Below are 19,667 nucleotides of genomic sequence, written 5' to 3'. Positions count from 1 at the left end.
AAACAAAAATTATTTATATTTAATTTTGTAATTATAATAATAACAAAAATAAAACTTTTATTAGTTTTTATTATTGTAAAGAAAAACGAAATGCAGGTAGCTTTTACTAATTTTATTAATGTTAATGATCTTATCATAATAAAAATTAATAATTAAATAGTAAATTTTTAAAAGATAATAAATAAATATATGAATCTTTTCATCCATTTCTATTTCTATTACTCAATCTAAATAACTTTAGATTTCACTATTTTTTCCTTCTCTTTTATCCTCACCTTAATTTTTCATCCTGTATTTCAACCAAAGAAAAACAATTGAGATCTTCTACATAGTAGGTGAAAAAAACCCTCAACAGATTTCTCTCAATTTTAATCTTAAATTAGATTTTAATTATTGTTTGAAAATTGCCAAAAATATATTAATTCGTTGTAAATAAAAAATATAATTTATAAAACATTTACATATTATAAATTTTAACTGTAACATACTTTATATACGAAAAAAAATGCCAATGTATGTTTATTCATTTATTCAGTCAAAACATCAAAAGATAGCTGAATGATAATCATAGTTATAACATATCTTCTAACAAGAAAAGTGAGCATTCATTTACAAATTTTATTAACTAATATATGTCAACATAATTTTAATTATATAAAACAAACAGTATCTATATTATATATTATATACGTTGAAGAGTATTGGTGGAAGAAAAGAGGGAGGGAAGGGACACTGTTTTGTGTTGGTGAATTTAGCGGTTCAACCGAACCGAACCACATGGAAGTGTAGGGTAAATGACATAAACAGGAGGTGTTTCATTGTTGGTTGTGTCTTGAGACTCCTCTGTGTCTTGAGACGTGTGGTTATTCTCCATTGTCTGCATGTTCTTCAGCAGCAGACAACTTATGATGAACAACAACAACTTTACAAAATCCTTAACTTTAGTTTATTTTTTTGTTTGACCCAATCTTTCTATCTCCCCTTCTTTCAACCATTTTCAAATCCAAATTACCATTAACTCCCTCACCCTAGAACTAGTGAAGTGAGCAGGGTCTGAAATTACGAAAAGGGGCATGATAGAGGACAAGTTAATTTTGTTTTGATGGTTTCACAGTGAACCTGGACCAATTGCCATCACTGCCCCAATCCCAACCATAGCCTCCATGCAAATGCAAGTAGCTGCAGCTTTCCCCTCATGGCTCAAATGGGTCTAAGTTATTTGAATCTTATTTGAATTAATTTATTCCGATCAAATTGTTGAGATATTGTCTGTTTTAAAATAAAGTGGAGTTTCATCTTTTTTATTTTTAAAAGACATTTTGAGAAGTAAAGAATGAAAGGAGGTATAAATATTTAAATTTTGTTTAATTTCTAGACGATGTGAAATTTATTAGGTGTACTAAAACAAATTTAATTTTTAATTATTAGTTTAAAATTATCAAGTTAATATATTTATGTGTATGAGTCTGTGAATGAGAAATGCATTCTTTTAATACATTATACTAGTGGACGAAAATACGTATAGAAAAGTTCTTACTTGTTACATCCATGGAAAAGTACTTATAGATACAAATATACAATATACAAATAACTTCTGTGGTTAATGACTCTATGAATAAATATCTCATTATAGATTACTAAAATAGTTTTATTGATTACAGGTATAGATATAATTTTATTTAAACAAGAACATCAATTACACACAAGCAAACATATATGTTCTTCCATGATTGTTAATATGACGATAAAATTAAAAAATTTAATAAGCAAACCGTTCTCTTTGTTTTTTCTTTCAAGAATTATTCTCTCTTTTTAAGATATTATCTTCTCTTTTTTAATAATAATAATAATAATATGATTTTAAACATATGATGTCATAAAAGTATTGAGTTCACCGCTTATATTACTTGCGTCATCAATTATCTCTCTGATGCCATGATTCCCTGTTCTGCAGCATGTAACATCTTCTGCATTATGAAATCTTAACCGTTGATGAGGTTATCACATGTTACAGGAAAGGAACACTGGAACCGAGTGGAATCCTGTGTGTGATAATAGCCGTGGAGATTTTGGCATCTCTTGAGTTAGTTTTTTTATACTTTATAATATTATATATTATTTTGTCACACTGCGACATGCCGTGGCCACCTCTGCAGAAATCTGAGAAAGAAATGAAAGAGGTGGCACAGAACCCAACACTTTCATTACAAAACAGACACAGGGCTGAGAATATAAGACGAGAGAGAAGTTTGTCTAGAGTTCTCAAGTCTCAACACCTTCGATCCCACCTCAACAATATATCATAAAATAAACCAAAATCAAAGTAATGATGTATATGTATATGTGTATATATATATAAACCCAACATACCCCCTTTAGAAGAGACCCACAAGATATGAATCCCACATGATTATGACTATGATGCAGCTTCAAAGGGGGAAAAAAATCGAAAATTTTCAACCCCATCCCAACTTCCCAACCATTACAAGCTTTGAAATTTGAGCTCAAAGTCCAACATTCCAAACTTGCATAGATAGATAGAGAGATATATACATGCTACAAGCAGTTCGAATTTTTGGGAGGAGAGAAAGATCTGTGTGGTGTAAGTTAGTGTAACTCCTGTAATAAGGAAGTCTGTGCTCTCTTGTGGGGGATTCTTTTCTTCAGAAAAGAGTGTGTGAAAAAACTGTGTTAATATGAATAACTGGTTGGGCTTCTCTCTCACTCCCCACTTGAGGATTGATGAAGAATTTGGGAGAGAAAACCAAGAGCGTGGAGAAGAAGGAGAAGGAGCAGGAGCAGGAGGGTATCATCCTCCTCCTTCTTCTCACCCTCACTTGTCTGTTATGCCTTTGCGCTCTGATGGCTCTCTCTGTGTTGCTGACTCCTTCACCCACTCTGCTGCTACTCCTCAAGGTATTGCATGTTTGCTTGCACCCTTTCCCTTCTAGATTATCTTATTTTTAACAGATGATAAACTTTTATCATGTTCGGAGAATGTTTTTCAGCAATAAATAACCAAACTTTCCTGAAACGAACTCTTGTGATTCTCTACCGCAATGAGTGATTCTTTGTTATTGAACGGGTAGAGAGTGTTCTGTGTGTGGATTCAAAGCCTTTGCATGTCGTCTAAAGCAGTTTCCTTTGTGCTTTTTCTCTGGATTACTGCATAAAGTTTTTATATTTTGCTATGAATCGGTGCTTCTGCTGCATTGATTTTTCTTATTTATGAACTAACAATGAAATTTGTGGGGCTGCTTGTAGAATGGAGGTATGATAGTGCAATAGGTGGAGGGAATTCCAATGAAAAAGGTCCAAAGCTTGAGGACTTTTTGGGTTGCTACTCAAACTCCCCCAATAAAGTCTTTTGTCAAGATTCTCAACATGACCAAAACCAAAGCCAGAGCAATGTTTCCAAAATCAATGTTAATGTGGCACCAAACTTTTGCACCAATGCTGATATTGAAACTGGGGATTGCCTCACAAACCCTTCTTCCTTGCTTCAATCTTTCCATGCATACAATGATAACCCACATGCCCTTATCCCGACCAATGGCATGTACAAGTCCTGGTTGGCGCAAACTCAGTTTTCTGATGTAAAGCCTTCAACTGAAGCAAATGGGTGTAATTTTCAATCACTGTCCCTCACTATGAGCCCCACTGTGCAGAATGGGGTGGGTGCAATTTCCTCTGTTCAAGCTCTTGAGGACAATAGGAAACGGGCCATGGCTAAATCTCATGCTAGAGAACCAGTTCCTCGAAAATCTATTGACACTTTTGGGCAGAGAACCTCTCAATACCGTGGTGTTACAAGGTAGTGTTTATTTATTATTATTACATAGCATTATATTTTGTTTATTTAGATGAAGTTTTCATCTTTTTTGTATTTGGAATTCATGGATTTTGTTAGGCATAGATGGACTGGGAGATATGAGGCTCATTTGTGGGATAACAGTTGCAGAAAGGAAGGACAGACAAGGAAAGGAAGGCAAGGTGAGATAATCTGTGTTTTGGTTTTATTACTTTATATTAATTTGGTTTATGGTGATTGACCAAGGAAGATCATTTTCAAGAACCAAAACAAGTGCTTTAGCCTTTTCCATTTTGTTCCTTTTTTTATTTACTTTCCACTCTTGTTTTGAAAGAGAATATACTAACGGTCTGTTTCATGCAATGGTTGGATTCTTCTCCCTTTTTTCATGGCTTCTTCAAATCTTCACTCAGTCTACCTTGGTGAGTGACACTCCTTCTTCACACGCAATGTTTGTGTATCTTTACTCCTTTACCATCTTTGTAAATCTTACCGATTACTATAACACGGTAACTGGTTAGATACGCTACTAGATATGAAGCATTGGAAAGTGTGCTTGGGTTCTGAAGATTTTGGAAAATAATTATATCCCTGTATGTATTATTATTATAGGTGGTTATGATAAGGAAGAAAAAGCAGCAAGGGCTTATGACTTAGCTGCACTCAAGTATTGGGGTCCAACAACTCACATAAATTTCCCTGTAAGGTTTCTGAAACTTGTACAGTTTTCTCCTTTGCAAAAGTCTTACCTTAGCTAGTCTTGCAACTGTACAGAATAGGAACAAGGGAATTAAAAATTATTGAGAAAAGTCAAATATTTGCTATGTATTTAATTTATGTGGCTTGAGGTTGAACCATTACATTGCAACTGTGATCACTCTACATGTCTACTGCTTCATAAATGCTCAGTTAAGCACTTATGAGAAGGAACTTGAAGAGATGAAGCACATGACCAGGCAAGAATTTGTGGCCAATTTAAGAAGGTACCATTAAATTTTTTCCATGTGATCTTAGTAAATTCTCTCACCCCCCTTACATTCAACTGGAAGGAATTGTCCTTTTTGTTTCCCTCGGGCAGGAAGAGCAGTGGATTTTCAAGAGGGGCTTCTGTGTATAGAGGTGTCACAAGGTATGGACTAAAGTAATGCGCTTTATCATTAATATGAATAAACTTTTCCATGAATTATTTTCTGCAGTTTTCAGCTTTTGAATTAAGGTGCCCAATTATTAGCTTCCATTTATCTTTTTCTCCTTTGTATCATTTTCAGGCACCATCAACATGGAAGGTGGCAGGCCCGAATTGGAAGGGTTGCAGGAAACAAGGACTTGTATCTTGGTACATTTAGTAAGTTTCTAGACCCTATCTTTGTTTTAACCTTCCATTTTCCCTTTTCAATAATCATTCTTTGTCCCTTTATTCATTCATGAATCGTGCATGTTAATGTAACATAATTTAATAATGTCAGTTTTCATGTGTTCATCTTATAATCTTCTGCAACTCATGATCCACATAGGCACTCAAGAAGAAGCTGCTGAAGCATACGACATCGCAGCAATCAAGTTCAGAGGAACAAGTGCTGTGACCAACTTTGACATAAGTAGGTACGATGTGAAGAGAATCTGCTCAAGTTCCACTCTCATTGCAGGAGATCTTGCAAAACGCTCCCCCAAAAAGGAATCACCACCTTCTGCTGCTGCGGATGACATCAACACAAGCAGTTCTTCTGTGCCGTCTCAGCCACCTCCTTTGGCAATAACTGATGCTGAACATTCTGATGAGTTGTCCAACATGATGTGGAATGCCAACAACAGTGATGAACAACAACAACAACAAGCACACAACGAGAGTGCTGCTAACATGAACAATGTCGCTGAATCATCATCATCACAGCAAGTTTCTCCAAGCAACAACAAGGTTGGTTTGAACCCTGAAAGTCCTCCAAAGTGTTCTGTGGGGCTATCGAACGAGTTTGGAGTGAGTGGAGCAGATTATGGACATGGGTACTTCACCCTGGAAGGACCAAAATATGATGATGGGAACACTGAAAACGACCACATGAGCAGCAACAGGCTTGGAAACATGGGACTTGTTAATCAAGTTCCCATGTTTGCTTTGTGGAATGAATGAATGAGTTGAAATCAGAGAAACATTAGCTTAGGAAAGAAAAACTAAGATTATGCATTATTGGATGATTATTGTAGGTTGGTAAGGTAATTTGTTCTTGTGTTGAAAAGAAGGGTATGTCAGTAGTGGTGATTCTTCGTTATGTGTTTTCTGTTGTTGGTAGGTAGGGTACGATACTAACTTGCAAAACATTATCCACTTTGGTTAACGAGAAAAAATAGAAGAGAATGATGCATGAAAATCAATGATGAGAATCGTACCAAAATCTTGAAATTACTATCCTCCTTTGCTGGCTGCTAACTAAATATATATTCATCTAAGATTATTATATGATTTGTTTGTGAAGTTAGAAGAAGCACGGGTACTTTTTCTTTGACTACTACAAGGATATTTTGATGCCTGAATCTTCATAGAAAATTGGTTCACTTTGTCTTGCAAATGAAAGATGACAATAAAGTAATGGAGGGTGATGGGTAAAGGAAACCCAGACATCCATGTCTTTTCCCTTCACGACAAACAAGAAAGACAAAAACCAACCATTTCCTTCCTTAGCTTCATCACGTTACTTTCAACTTCTTAAAGCACTTGCCTAAACACCCCAAAACTAAAAAACAACAAAATACCTTCAATTATTTTTCTTCATAGCTAGAAACTAAAACTTGGGACACTACACCTTAATTAAACTGTTTTAGAATACTACGTTTATTTATAAAAAAATATTTAAAGGTATAAATTGTTGGAAATAAGTGCTAGTCAAAAAGTTTCACATTTAATATAATAAATAAAGTTAAATATAATAAACAAAGTAAAGCACTATAAAATAAAGATTATAAAAATAAAGATTCATAACATTATTATCTTAAAATTTTGGGATTAAAAATAGTGTCAAATGTCTTGTACAGTCATATAACCATATGGAACCACAGTCACCATATATATATATATATAATAGAACCATAATCTTTAATAATATGTGTAAAACCAAGTCTATATATATATATATATATATATATATATCATGGAACCATAATCTTTAATAAATATGTAAAACCAATGTTATGTAATCATATGTAACCATAATCTCTAATCAATGACTAATCTATGTGATAAAAAAAATTATGTAAAATTATATTCTCATTTGTATTATTTTTTATTAATTTACTATTTGTAAAAAAGTGAATCAGAATGACATGTTTGTTCCTTTTAAAGGATTTGTAAATAAATGTGAAAGACTATTTGAGAGAGTGAGATAACAACATTCTTTCCTAAATGATGTGATTTGAGAAGATGAAAAATATAATTACAATACGACTCTTTGTTTTTATTTTATTTTTTTGAAATTTATAAATCTTTATCTATGATATAATTAATAATCATATAATAACAAAATAATAATAATAATAAAAAAATGTAAAGTATTTAAAAATAATATTAACAGAGAATACAACATCTAAATAAAATATTGATAAAAGTGATTAATTAATTAATAATTGTATTAGTTTTTTAAAATTCAATATTTAATTAAAATTATTTTAACCAATCATATTTTATTTTAAATTAATTACATCTATTAGTTTTCTTTAAATCATTCAATTTCTATTTTAAATTAATTTTAACTAGTTACATTTTATTCTCTATTAATTTTAATCATAAAGTTAAATATATAGTATTTCTACTTAATTTTTTAAACATTTTTTCATTTGTTACGTCCATCCAATTATCGACAAACTTTACCTTCATGTCTATGCCAAACAACACCATTGAAGAGTGGATATATTGGGTCAAATAACACGTGAGAGTTCGTATGTTGTAAAAATTTTCATGTAATATTATTTTCTAGTTGTTATTACACAATGTTTGTGATTTTTTTTGTTTTATTTTGAAATTTCACGATATATTCTTTTGTTAACCTTATTTATCTATCGGTAGAATGAATTTCAAAGACTATAAGATGTTGATGGTGATGATATCTCTTTTCCATCAATAATAAAATCTATCATTTATTAACAAACGTATAAATAAGACAAAAAAATCATCCAATTATAAAAAAATTAAATGACAAAAAGTGAAATAAAATATAAAAAACTTAATTACTCAATAAATTAATAAAATTAAAGCTTATGAATTACTTAAAACTTTATTAAGCTATTAAAGCTTACGAATTACTTAAAACTTAATTAAGCTATTATAATTTATATTTATAAATGAATAACTTGTTTTCTCCATACAAGTGGTTTTTCGTGTAATTTTTAGGTTTTCATTGTCTTCATTAAATTTTTTTAATTGTTTAACGTATTTCATACCTTTAGTTATTTTAATTGAATTTTACCCGTAAATGAATTAGTGACATCCAACTTAATGTTATTGAACTCTAGGCAGAGGTACGATAGTGTCAAACAAAATTTAAAATATTAAAATATGAATTAGATAAGATGTATCCATTTAATTTTATAAAAGATTAGTGATTCAATTAATTCGTAAAATTTAATTAATCATCTTATTAATACAAAATTAAATCAATTAACTTTAAAAAAAAATTACATCTTTTTTAAGTTTTCAATTTTTTAAAATCTGTTTTGCCATATTTTTTTAACTTTTTTTGAAATATAACTTTTAAAAGTGTAAAAAAAATTACTTTTATGGATGAATGGGGTATTTATCTATAGAAAATTGTTATTCGATGAATTAGAATGTTTTTTTTTTGTTATTAAATAGATAGAATTAGATTGAGTATTCAATTTATCAAAGTGAATTTATGACTTTTTCTTTTACAAAATCAGTTATAATCTGAAATAAAATTCACCGTACTCAAATATTTTGTTAATACTAATTGTGGTGATCAATTGATCACTGTGTTTTAGGAAACTTGTGTAATAATTAACAACAGATATACATAAGGATTTCTAAGAGAGAAAAGTAAAGAAGAAAAAATAAAATTGAGTCATCTATAAGTTAAAACTAACTTATAAATAAACTAATTAAAAAAAATATTCTCACATAACTTTTCAAAAAAAAATATTTAACTTATTTATAAATTATATGAAGATTTTTTTTTCTTTTCTTCGTATTTTGTTTCTACATAATTTCTTATGCAAAGAAGTCCATTGATAAGTTTAGTAACATACAGTATTTTTTAAACTATTATATTGGTTCATATGTTAAAAACCAAGTCTAAAAACGTTTCTAATTTAACGGATTTTTTCTCTTTATTTTGCCATGAAATAAGATATTTTTAAGGACAATATTAGTTCTCTTAAAACGTTTTAATTGGATCTATCATAAACTCATAAAGTGAAAAAAAAAATATATCGATCACAAAAATGTGGAATTTTTTCGATAAAAAATAAATTTAGTGATCCACATAGCATTAAACGTATTAATATTGATATACATTTGTTTTCATTTAACATAAGTTGATTAAGAAAATATTTTCACAATATTTTGAATCAGCAGAGTTTTGGATGTTTTGACATTGATTAAAAAGTAATTATATATATGTTTTGATATAAATTAGTGTGTGATTATTGATTAATGAAAAGTTTATAGTTATTGACCGGTGGGCATCATGTTTTTCTTTATTTTGAGTTGGTCAGGTGAAGCAGTGGGATATTCTTTGACCGAGTCAAAGAGATGACTGAACGAGGACTACGATAAGTATGGTACGGTTGAGCAGTAGAGAATTATTTGCTAAAATGCACCAGTGGGTATCATGCACACACTCTCTCTCTCTCTCAAAAGGTAAGACCCCTTTTGACTCCAGAGAAAGGGAATGAATGAATGAACTAAAAGGAATGGAATGGGGTACTGCCTTAAATTGCGTGCCTTTTCTCACTTTATTTATTATTCTTTTTAGTTTTTCCAATATTTTTCAACTCAATAAATAATATTTAAAAAAAAAACACTCCTATTAATCATGTCCAAAATTGAATACATTTATTTTCAAAGTAATTGGAACTGTTTCAAAAATATTAGTTAACTCTTTAAAAAGTTACACTAAAATATTAGTTAATAAAACTTTTATTAATTTAAAAAAACTATGCACTAATAAGGTAAGACAATTTTACATTTTACAATACAATTATTTCAAGAAATAAATAAATGTGTCTGGTAAGAAAAATTCAACAACTGATTAATGTTTTTACATTTACTAGTATAGATATTATTTTACTTTTATTTTGTTGAAAAAATTACTACTTTGTATAACGAAAAGTATAAAATTTTGATTTTCTATTGTGTTTTTGGTGTTGTACCGTAATATATACTAATATACACTTATTTGACAGAAGAAAGTTTTTTTTTTATTTCATTTTATATAAGATTTTGAAAATACATAAAAGATTTACATCCAAATTCCTGTAATATCACGAGTTTTTAATTTTAGTTATTGTCAAATGTTAATTAAATTTTTTCTCTATAGTCTTTTTAAACTTTTAATTCACTTATGATATTTGTTTCCGTGATATGTATTAAACTAATTGTGAAATTTATTATCAATATCTCACATATATTCGTAATTGACATTGCTATTATTTACATGTAAATAATTACATAACATAGCAATACCAAATTAAAATTGTAAAACTCAATCATTAGTAAAATCACAAGATTGAAATAATAAATATAAGTTATACTTTCCCAAACCAAAACCAATAATATTTCATTCTCTGGTTAGAAGAAGAAAAGATGAGTGCGAGTGTTGTTTATTTAAGAATGACACCTATCAATTTAGAAATTGGATCATACTATTGGAAATAGTTCAAGTGTGAATCAAAGTTTTATATTGGATAAAATAGATAAAATTAAATACTATGTCAAAAGTATTATATGTGTAAAATTAATATCATATAATCATATGGAATGACAATCTCTCGATGACCGTAAGTATAAACCATATGAAAATATATATATATATATAATATCAAATTAATATATACATATAAAGCGATACATAATATAAGAGATTCTCTTCTTGATAGCATTCCCCAACTGTTTATTCCTATTGCTAAATCGAAAAACAATTTTGGTGGTTAAAAAAATAAAGAGAGTGAAGTTGATTAGTTGTTTGAAGAAGTAAAGAAGAGATTTTTTTTGTTTTGTTTGTGTAAAGGTTGTGGTTGAAAGAGGGTTTGATTTGTTAATTGGATGTGGGAAGGAATTGGGAAAAAGGGACAAAAAATTGATGACTGCAACAAGTTGTACGGAATAGTGGGGGGCCCTAGAGGGGTTGCTGCAAAGAGAAAATTTAGTGAGAGATTCTGCGCAGAAGAGAAAATATGCATAAGGTGGCAGAGAGGGCCATGAGACGCAAGAGCCACAGAAAAAGACACAACACGTACAGGACAAGATGCTTAAATATCCACAGACATTTCTCCATCATTACCACCCTATTTCCAACCTCTACAGTAACTCTGATGTGATGCAATCTCCAAATCCAACATCATATTTAAACATATAAACATATATATCTTTGTCTGTTATGAAAACAAAAATTAATGTTGTTAAATATTGATATTAATTAAAAGAGTTTTATGTTAGTAAGGAAGGTACATGATGATGGTATTTATGTTTTGCTAGGTAGATGGTAGCGTTGCTGGTGCTACATGCATGTGGGTTTTAACTAGTTTTTAGGGCTTTGTGTAGGGAAGAATAAGATAAGAGCTGAGTTCAGAGATTGCATGGCTTGGATGCATGCTGGCGTGACAGTTTGAGCATTTTTCCATCTATAGCTACTTCTCTGTGTGCCTTTAATTTCAACCCTCTGAGTTGTTATGGATCGAATAGACAGCTCATTCTCTATACACCCTACCATCTCATTTTCCACTACCTTTTTCTTCTTCTCAATCTAACCAACCAACCCTCTTTCATTTCATTTCAAATCCAATCAAAGATTCCATTCCTTCCTCTTCTACTGGTCAACTCCTTTTTTCATCTTCATTTCTTATGAACAAAATAAACATGTCAGTGATCGTCCATCACCATGCATATGAGGTATTGTTAAAAACGATAACGATGTATAATAGAAAAAATAATAAAGTGAAAGTTATAATTATGTTCAACTACCTAAATTAAGACATTAATCATGTTCATAATGATATAAGTGGGAGAATTGAATTCTGAAATGGTGGGATGGTATGGAGGCATAGAGGTATAGGGACATCCCCATTCCTCCAAATGGCCACCTGGGGTGCCCTGTAGCAACCAGCTGAAGTTTAACCACTGTGAGAAACTTAGCCTCAATTTCCAATGCTTTGGCACGTAATGAACACACACATAGATACATGGATAGATACACACACTTTCTTTTCTTTCTTTCTTCACTTCAGTGTCTTCCAACTCGAAACTTTCGCACTTTCTCATCATCTTTTTCCTTTTTCTTTAGGGAAAAACTGTGGAAATGTGGTAAAGCAAAAACGATGGGACCAGGCTGCAATAAACAATTTTTTTTTTTTTTAACTTTTGGCCCATGAGTCTCTCTCTTTCTCTCTCTCTCACTGCCTTTACCTTCATTCATTTCACACCCTCACTCTTCTGTCTCAACAATTCCAACATACCACCTTCTGTCCCCTCCTCACCCTGCAAATTACCACTCTGCCATTGCAAAACAAAACAAGTTTTAAAATTGAAAAAAAGAAGAGATTTTGAGGGCATATTTAAGATGGTGGTGGCATGGGAAGGAGGAAGGAGCAAAAAGACAATTGTTAGCTGACACTTTTGGGACGATTCTGTAAAAAGAGACTGCGTTTCTGCGCTGCGGCTGCAACACTTCCTCCTCTTTATTTCCTTCACTCCACTCTCTCTTTCCAATTTTTTTTTTTTTTTTCATTCTCTTCCAACAACTACCATAATTATTAATCTTAATTTCGATATTGCGTTTCGTCAAAGACATCGAAATCATTAATTATAATAACTCCATTATTTCTATCTTCGTTTTCTGTTTTGCTGCTGCACATGCAATGCTTTTTATTGTTTTCTACACGTTATTTATGCTATGGAATGAATTTGAGGCATGAAGTTCATCCCAGTTATATATATTGTTCGAATAATAAAGATTTCAAGAAAGTTTGATGAAGAAATTTGTGTCCAACAAATATTATGCCTTAGGACATAAAGGACAAACCCAATTTCAAGGTTTATACTCTCCAACCCTTTTTTATCATAGGCACGTGACTTGCAAATTTATCATCTACCTTCGAGTTTTGGCCGAGTATAGTTCAAACTCCCAAACATGTGCAAATGATAATATAGAGAAACCAAATTGCTTAGACCATCTCATTCAAAGATTTTCCATTCCATTCGATACAATTTAGTTTCTGTTTGAAATTAAGTAAAAATACATGAATATGGTTTTATTTTGACTCCAAAATTGAAATTGTTCTCTCTCAAGCTTTAATATAATTTAATCTTCAAATTTAAATGAATATATATAATTTTTCTAACCAAATTACATTAATTTTTGTTAATGTGTAAAATATGTTTTAGGTTTGTGTTTGAATTGTTTATATTATTTGATACCGTTTAGTGTAAATATTAGTTTAAAACATTATTTAATATGTAAAAGAAATTAATATCATCTATTTTTAAAATTTTAAAATAAAAATTATTAAAGTTTGAAAAAATGACGAATTTTAATTTTATATCTAAATTTAGGAATTTCAAATATATTTAATCCAAATAAATACACTTTCAATTATAATCATCAAGGGTGACACTACGTGAGTCTAACTTATGGCAAACTATATTCTTGAATTTCGTAGGACTATTTCTATTTTTTGTAAAGACTTTAATAGTGTGTTCATATAATTTCCGAAATGCTTGTAACTGCGTATTTAACAAACTTGTATCTATATTAACAATAAAAAAAAAATCAATTAAGATATTCAACAAATTATATAAAATTATATCTCATAAAAACAAATACTTGTTTAGTGAATTCATTCGACATAAAGTGAATTTTTTATCCCTGAAAACCTATTTGATTGCTGTTTAAAATTGGAATTGAGTGATTCAAGAAGCAGCACTTATATCAAAATAACTTTAATATAATCTTAAGGAGTGTGAACATTTTTCTAGCTAAATTGTTAGCATATTCTTGAATCAATAAATCAATCATAATCTTGATAACTAAGCATGAGTATGATTTGTAAGTTAGGTATAAATCTTTGTCCAGAGACCATATACATAATATTTGTGTTTATGGAAAAAATGAAAATGAAATTCTAATGTTTTAGGGGAAAATGAGATCACATGTAATGTTTGTATTGGGCTTGATTCTTCAACAAATGAATGATAATTACTTCCTGCACCATATTCTATCCCATCATTTTTGGAATTCATTTTCTAGAACATAATAAATAATTTTGGAATTTTTTTCTGGAAAGCAAACATTTCCTCCTTTTATAGAAAACATGTTTCGGAAGCATTGTGATGGAGTGGAAAAAGAAATTTGATGGAATGCAGAAAATAATTGCCCAAATGAATACAAAAATATGGGATCATAAATTTCTAGGTGATCCATTTCAGATCAACTTTGAGACACAGAGGTGATACTTTGGATTGTTTTTCAGTGACATTAGTTAAGAACGGGTCTTTTTTTCTTTTGTTCTTACGATAATCAAGTAAGATCAAGATTCTTCGCAAAATATTTGATAATCTTATTATAGTTTGATTTAACCGATTTATTGTTAGAAGCATGCAAGAGATTAGACTTGTGATTAATTTGTTGTTTGGATTAAGTGATGAGTGATTTGATAAAAAAAGTATAGAAATGAAAACAGAGTTACTTTGACTTCTGGTTAAGGGTTTAGAACTAAATATAATTAATTATGATGTTAAAATAAAAGTCATGAAGGAAATAAAATTGTAAAATTGTAAGCTTACAAAAATTGTAAATAGAAAAAATGTTAACATTTATTTTATAAAAAGTATGTTATATATATTTATATATAATTAGATTTTATTTTAATTGAGATTCATATTAATTTTTAATTGGGTGGTGTTGTGATTGGGAATACATGTGAGTTTTTATTGCATTAATTTTTAACTAGGTTTAAGTTTTATTTAAACTAGATTCCTTCACCCAAGAAGGAAAAAGGTAAATAAGTGGTGCAATTTGGGAAGAAAAAATGATGATCCACACTGTTTTACAATGTTTATAGGTGATTATAATAAATTAGGGATTTCCATTAATAAATTACAAGTCACTTACAATGAGTGTTTTTTTATAATTTAAAAAATAAATACAATTATCTTTATCAATAATAACATCATCTTATTTTTCATTTATTTTAACTTTTTAAATTTATTTAAATAATTTTATTTTCACTATAATTTTATTGTCCTTTCCATATTCGTTACCGAACCTCCTTTTATTCAATTCAAGCAAAACATTAATTACATTAAAGGAAGAATAGTTTATATGATGAGATTAAAAAGTTTGAATATAATTCATCAATTTGCCCCCTCAAAAGCTAATTCTTTTTCATAAATAGTCTTTTTTAGTAAGAAAATCATGCAAACCATGATTTAAGCATTAAATGATTTAATAAAATCAATTAAGTATTTAAGTTGGAATGTTCATATTTAAGAATTATTAAAAAAAAAAATCAACACTCAAAATATTATTAATACTATTTTATTTGCGTACCTTTATTCTTTTAAAAATATTTAATATAGAGAATAATAATTTAATAATACTTTTTAATATGTAAATAACTTTTATATATATGAAGCGTTAAAAGTTTCAATTATTGTTATTGATATTAAAGTATTATATTTTGAGTAGGATTATTGAGTTAAGTTATCTCTTTATTTAACCCTACTCAATAAAATTAAATTAAATTGGATAAAGTTTCACTTTTGATTATGTCAAACTCAACTTAAATTAATTTACATTTATACAAATTTAGTATGAGTGACATAAAATTCAACATAACATTTACTCTTGTATTTATGGTATGGAAAAATTATGTTATGTGTTTTTTTTCATATTTTAAATTAGTTTGATTAAACTTATTATTATAATTTGACTTAATTGATATACTTTAAGACTTGGATTATTTTTTGTAAAAAATATGTTGTTTTTCAATTGGTTTGATACTCTAAAATTATCATTTTTAACAAAAAAGTAAATAAATACTTTTAAAATATTAATCCAATTGAGCTAACTCAATCCAACCAAACAAGATGTGTTGAGTTAGATTGAGTTTAACATGAAATATAGATAAACTTAATCCAACTAACCTAATATTTTTTTAGTAGGTTAAGTAATGAGTTTTGTTTAAATTCTATCAAACCCAAACCAATAAGATACCTAAAAAATCAAACTAACAGAGACGTTTTAGAAATTTAGAAACTAAAATATTTAATCCATACAATTTCTAGAACTAATTTAATAATTTACTTTAAACCATGAACTAGAATTTATCTTCAAGTCTAGAGTAAAGTCTAGGTGTAGAAAGCAATAGTCTAAGATTATAATGACATGCTTTATGATCAGCCCACCTTTCATATGTTTATCAAGGCCCTGTACCCATTTTATAATAACTACACAATGTGGAATTGGAGTCAATAAGTTTATAAATAACACTTCCATTTTTATTAAAATCGCTTTAGTTTTACTGGTTGTATTTAATCCTGAACTAATAATTAGAACTATGTTCGTTTAAGTGATTTTTCTGGAATGATTTTTAGAAGAAAAAAAAATTAAATTAACGTTCTCTATACATTAAAATAGATTTTATGAAAAATTGTTTTTATAGTCTATTTTGATATAAAAAAGGTTTTATAAATCTTACTATGTGATTTCTAAAAAAACTTAAAAGTTCTACGATTTTAATGAATGTATATCCTAAAGTAAACAATTTGAAGAAACTTTACGTATTTAAAATATTTTTAAAAAAAAGTTATGAATTGTACATGAGCTATTTTAGATTTACGTACGCAAAATATTTAAAATTGTGACTCTGACTTTAAACGGTCACCCTCTTAGATTTATAATTAGTTAAAATAAAACTATTTGCTATTCATTAATAAACAATCCTACACAAACACTTAAAATTTTGATCTAGCATTATATACAGGAGTTTACTTCTAATAAACAAATATACAAACTCAATTCATTTTGATTTTGATTAGGTTATTATATATGTATTCGTATAAAACAAAAAACATTGTTTTACCATAATAATTAAAAATGGTTAGGGCTAACATATTAATTTAAGGCAAATGCTAACATGTATGGTATGACATTGATTAAAAAATTATAAATGACTTTTTTTTTTATAATTGAAATGCATAAAATTACTCTTAATTATTATTTTTTAATATGTCCTTATATGATGTTTTACTTTCTTATTTTTGTTAATATGGGACTTAGACTCACACTTGGATTCTAACACTTTGACAATCTGGTATGACTCTGTATTAATTGCCAAGAATAAACTTGATAGAGGTTTAGCCATTGCTTTTTCTTTGATGTCAATGTTGGGGGAAGGTGTAGCTTGTTTTGTCCTTAAGTTATAGAATAATATACTTGGAAACCATAATATTCCACCATATTTTTCATACAAGAACATAATTCTTCAAGCAGTTTGTGGAGGACTACTTGGACTTTTTTGTTTAGGTAGAGTTTATCAGTAAATTGTTTATTGATTTAGCGATAAGTTTATTGATTTTTACGGTAACTATCTTAAACATTATACTAATTATAGTTTCTGATTGATTTATACTGTCAAAAGTTTTGCACAGTCTGCTCAAGGGACGGTTACAGAGAGAAATAGCCAACCTACATATGTATACAAATATATATGTATGGCATTCAAAACTGCATACACAATATACATATATCTTATCTAAAGAATTTGTGGTATGATGTTTAACTCTTACATTTGAAGTGCTATATTATGCAGGTAGAGATAGGCGGAGAAAACTTTTCGGAGATTAGAAGCAGAGAATTGCATTGGCTCGAGCGATCCTAAAATCCTTCTTCTAGATGAACTTCTAGTGCTCTTGATGCTGGGTCAGGGTCTCAGTCCAATGGGGCAATTGACAAGGTTTTTGTTGGCCGAATAATCACATATTGCTCACAAGATAACATAATGCTCATACTGTTGGCAAATGGCACTCACACACAAAGAGCAGGTACACACTCTTTTTATATGGTGAAATGTCTATGAGACCTTTTTCTATTATTTCAACTTTCAAATTCTGTATAAAAGCTTAATTTCATCACTTTGTACGAAAACATAAGAAGTCTATCAAAACATAAGGACTCTATTTATAGAGTCTGATACATTACGATAACAGATAATAGACAAAGTAACTATCTAATATACTATAACAGTTTGAATTAACCACAACACATAACAACTTATGTTAAAAACATGAGCATACTGCTACCGAAGCCATACTGACAGCTTATGCATACCACAACCTTGCTACAGAAGCCAGTTCAAAACCTCTAACTATAGATGATGGCATACCAATGATTTATCCATCTATGATAAATCTGCTGCTTTATCAGGATCAAGATATGCAATTGATAACCTATACCTAAAGACTTACTATATGGATGGTGAAACAGAAAGACATGGAACATGATGAACAAGACAAAAAGTCAAAAAAATACAGACTTTCTGAACCGCAAAAGTCAGAACTTGTGATGCTATTTCCCGGCTACTATGTTCCTTTTCCCATTGGTTTTAGTCATATACTTGGAAAGTATATTTTGGCCATGACACTCCTGAGATGAAAAGAGATGTTGGCCACCTTTGTTTAACACTTGTTAGAGACATGTTGCTGTGAGAATTGTGGAGAACTGTGGTTTACGAGAACGGTGAGTTTTGTTGGGCGGTGAGAGATGTGGTTTATTGCAAGTTAGATTCTGCTCGACTCTGCCAGCATTGAGAATTCTGATCACGTTACGTTACATCTCTTTGAATAAAACTTGATCTAGTTTCAAAGCTTAACCGCTTTCTTTGTATTTTAGATTTGTAAAGTGCTACCTTTACATCAAGTTGTAAATCCTCTTTGTAACAAATAAATAGAAATAGAAAATTCATATAGAGGAAGAAAAAGAAGTGATATGAAAAGATAGTGTTGGTGAGATATTTGAAAAGATATGCAGTATTCGTACGAATAGCTTCTGCTTAGTGTAGTTAAAAACACAATTTTTGTCCATTTCTTTTGTTATTTGATGGGTAATACTTATTATCGTCATGGGAATAACTTTGGTTTTAATTAGGATAAAAATGAATACGAGGAAGGAATGTCACTGTCGAATGTGGTTTGGAAAAGATATTCTTTTCGTGCTAATCAAGCTGACCAGAGATTACGGGAAAGCTTTTTATGAAGCCATCGACAAGCAAAAAGTAACTGTGAGATTTGGAGTCTTTTTCTTCTAATTATTAGCTACGAAATCAGATGTTCTTGAAAAGGAAGAAACCAATAAGGATCTCACATTCAATTTGTAGCTTGAAATTCAGTAAAAATATTTCAGAAAATGATCAAAAGAAAAAAAAAATGTATTTAAACTGACATGAACCTTAACTCTTAAACAATGGATGTAAAATTATTGGATGTTTCGAAGATAAAGTATATAAATGATGTGAGGCTACGTTGTCTTTTATTACCTACTATTCACAACAATCATATCATCAATAACGCAACCACCATCGAGAACAAAACTCTATGTATATGTACGCTGCAATGGAATGTCATGAGCTACTAAAACAA

The 19,667-nt window shown here is 29.5% G+C and overlaps 1 protein-coding gene across 1 annotated transcript; it reads left to right on the top strand.

Moving 5' to 3' along the window:
* The first annotated feature begins 2,264 nt into the window (after nucleotides 1-2,264).
* LOC146883410 (AP2-like ethylene-responsive transcription factor AIL1) lies at nucleotides 2,265-6,181 on the top strand. The gene is made up of 9 exons (XM_085667635.1): nucleotides 2,265-2,916; nucleotides 3,265-3,814; nucleotides 3,911-3,993; nucleotides 4,225-4,233; nucleotides 4,424-4,512; nucleotides 4,721-4,794; nucleotides 4,890-4,940; nucleotides 5,080-5,156; nucleotides 5,326-6,181. The coding sequence occupies exons 1-9, from the start codon at nucleotides 2,697-2,699 to the stop codon at nucleotides 5,937-5,939; spliced, it is 1,767 nt and encodes a 588-aa protein (XP_085523761.1). The 5' UTR covers nucleotides 2,265-2,696; the 3' UTR covers nucleotides 5,940-6,181.
* The last annotated feature ends 13,486 nt before the right edge of the window (nucleotides 6,182-19,667 follow it).

The sequence above is a fragment of the Vigna unguiculata genome, chromosome 10 (assembly GCF_037176805.1).
Source record: "Vigna unguiculata cultivar grain cowpea cultivar isolate G323 ecotype 2 chromosome 10, ASM3717680v1, whole genome shotgun sequence".
Taxonomy (NCBI): Eukaryota; Viridiplantae; Streptophyta; class Magnoliopsida; order Fabales; family Fabaceae; genus Vigna; species Vigna unguiculata.
The sequence above is the reverse complement of the archived record's forward strand: the minus strand, read 5'-3'. Positions and strand labels throughout refer to the sequence as shown.

What these genes read in the sequence shown, in the direction of transcription:
- LOC146883410 (XM_085667635.1), top strand. Translation starts at nt 2,697, where the DNA reads ATGAATAACTGGTTGGGCTTCTCTCTCACTCCCCACTTGAGGATTGAT. An exon ending in CTCTGCTGCTACTCCTCAAG is followed by an intron (nt 2,917 to 3,264) that starts GTATTGCATGTT and finishes GGCTGCTTGTAG; the next exon opens with AATGGAGGTATGATAGTGCA. An exon ending in CAATACCGTGGTGTTACAAG is followed by an intron (nt 3,815 to 3,910) that starts GTAGTGTTTATT and finishes GGATTTTGTTAG; the next exon opens with GCATAGATGGACTGGGAGAT.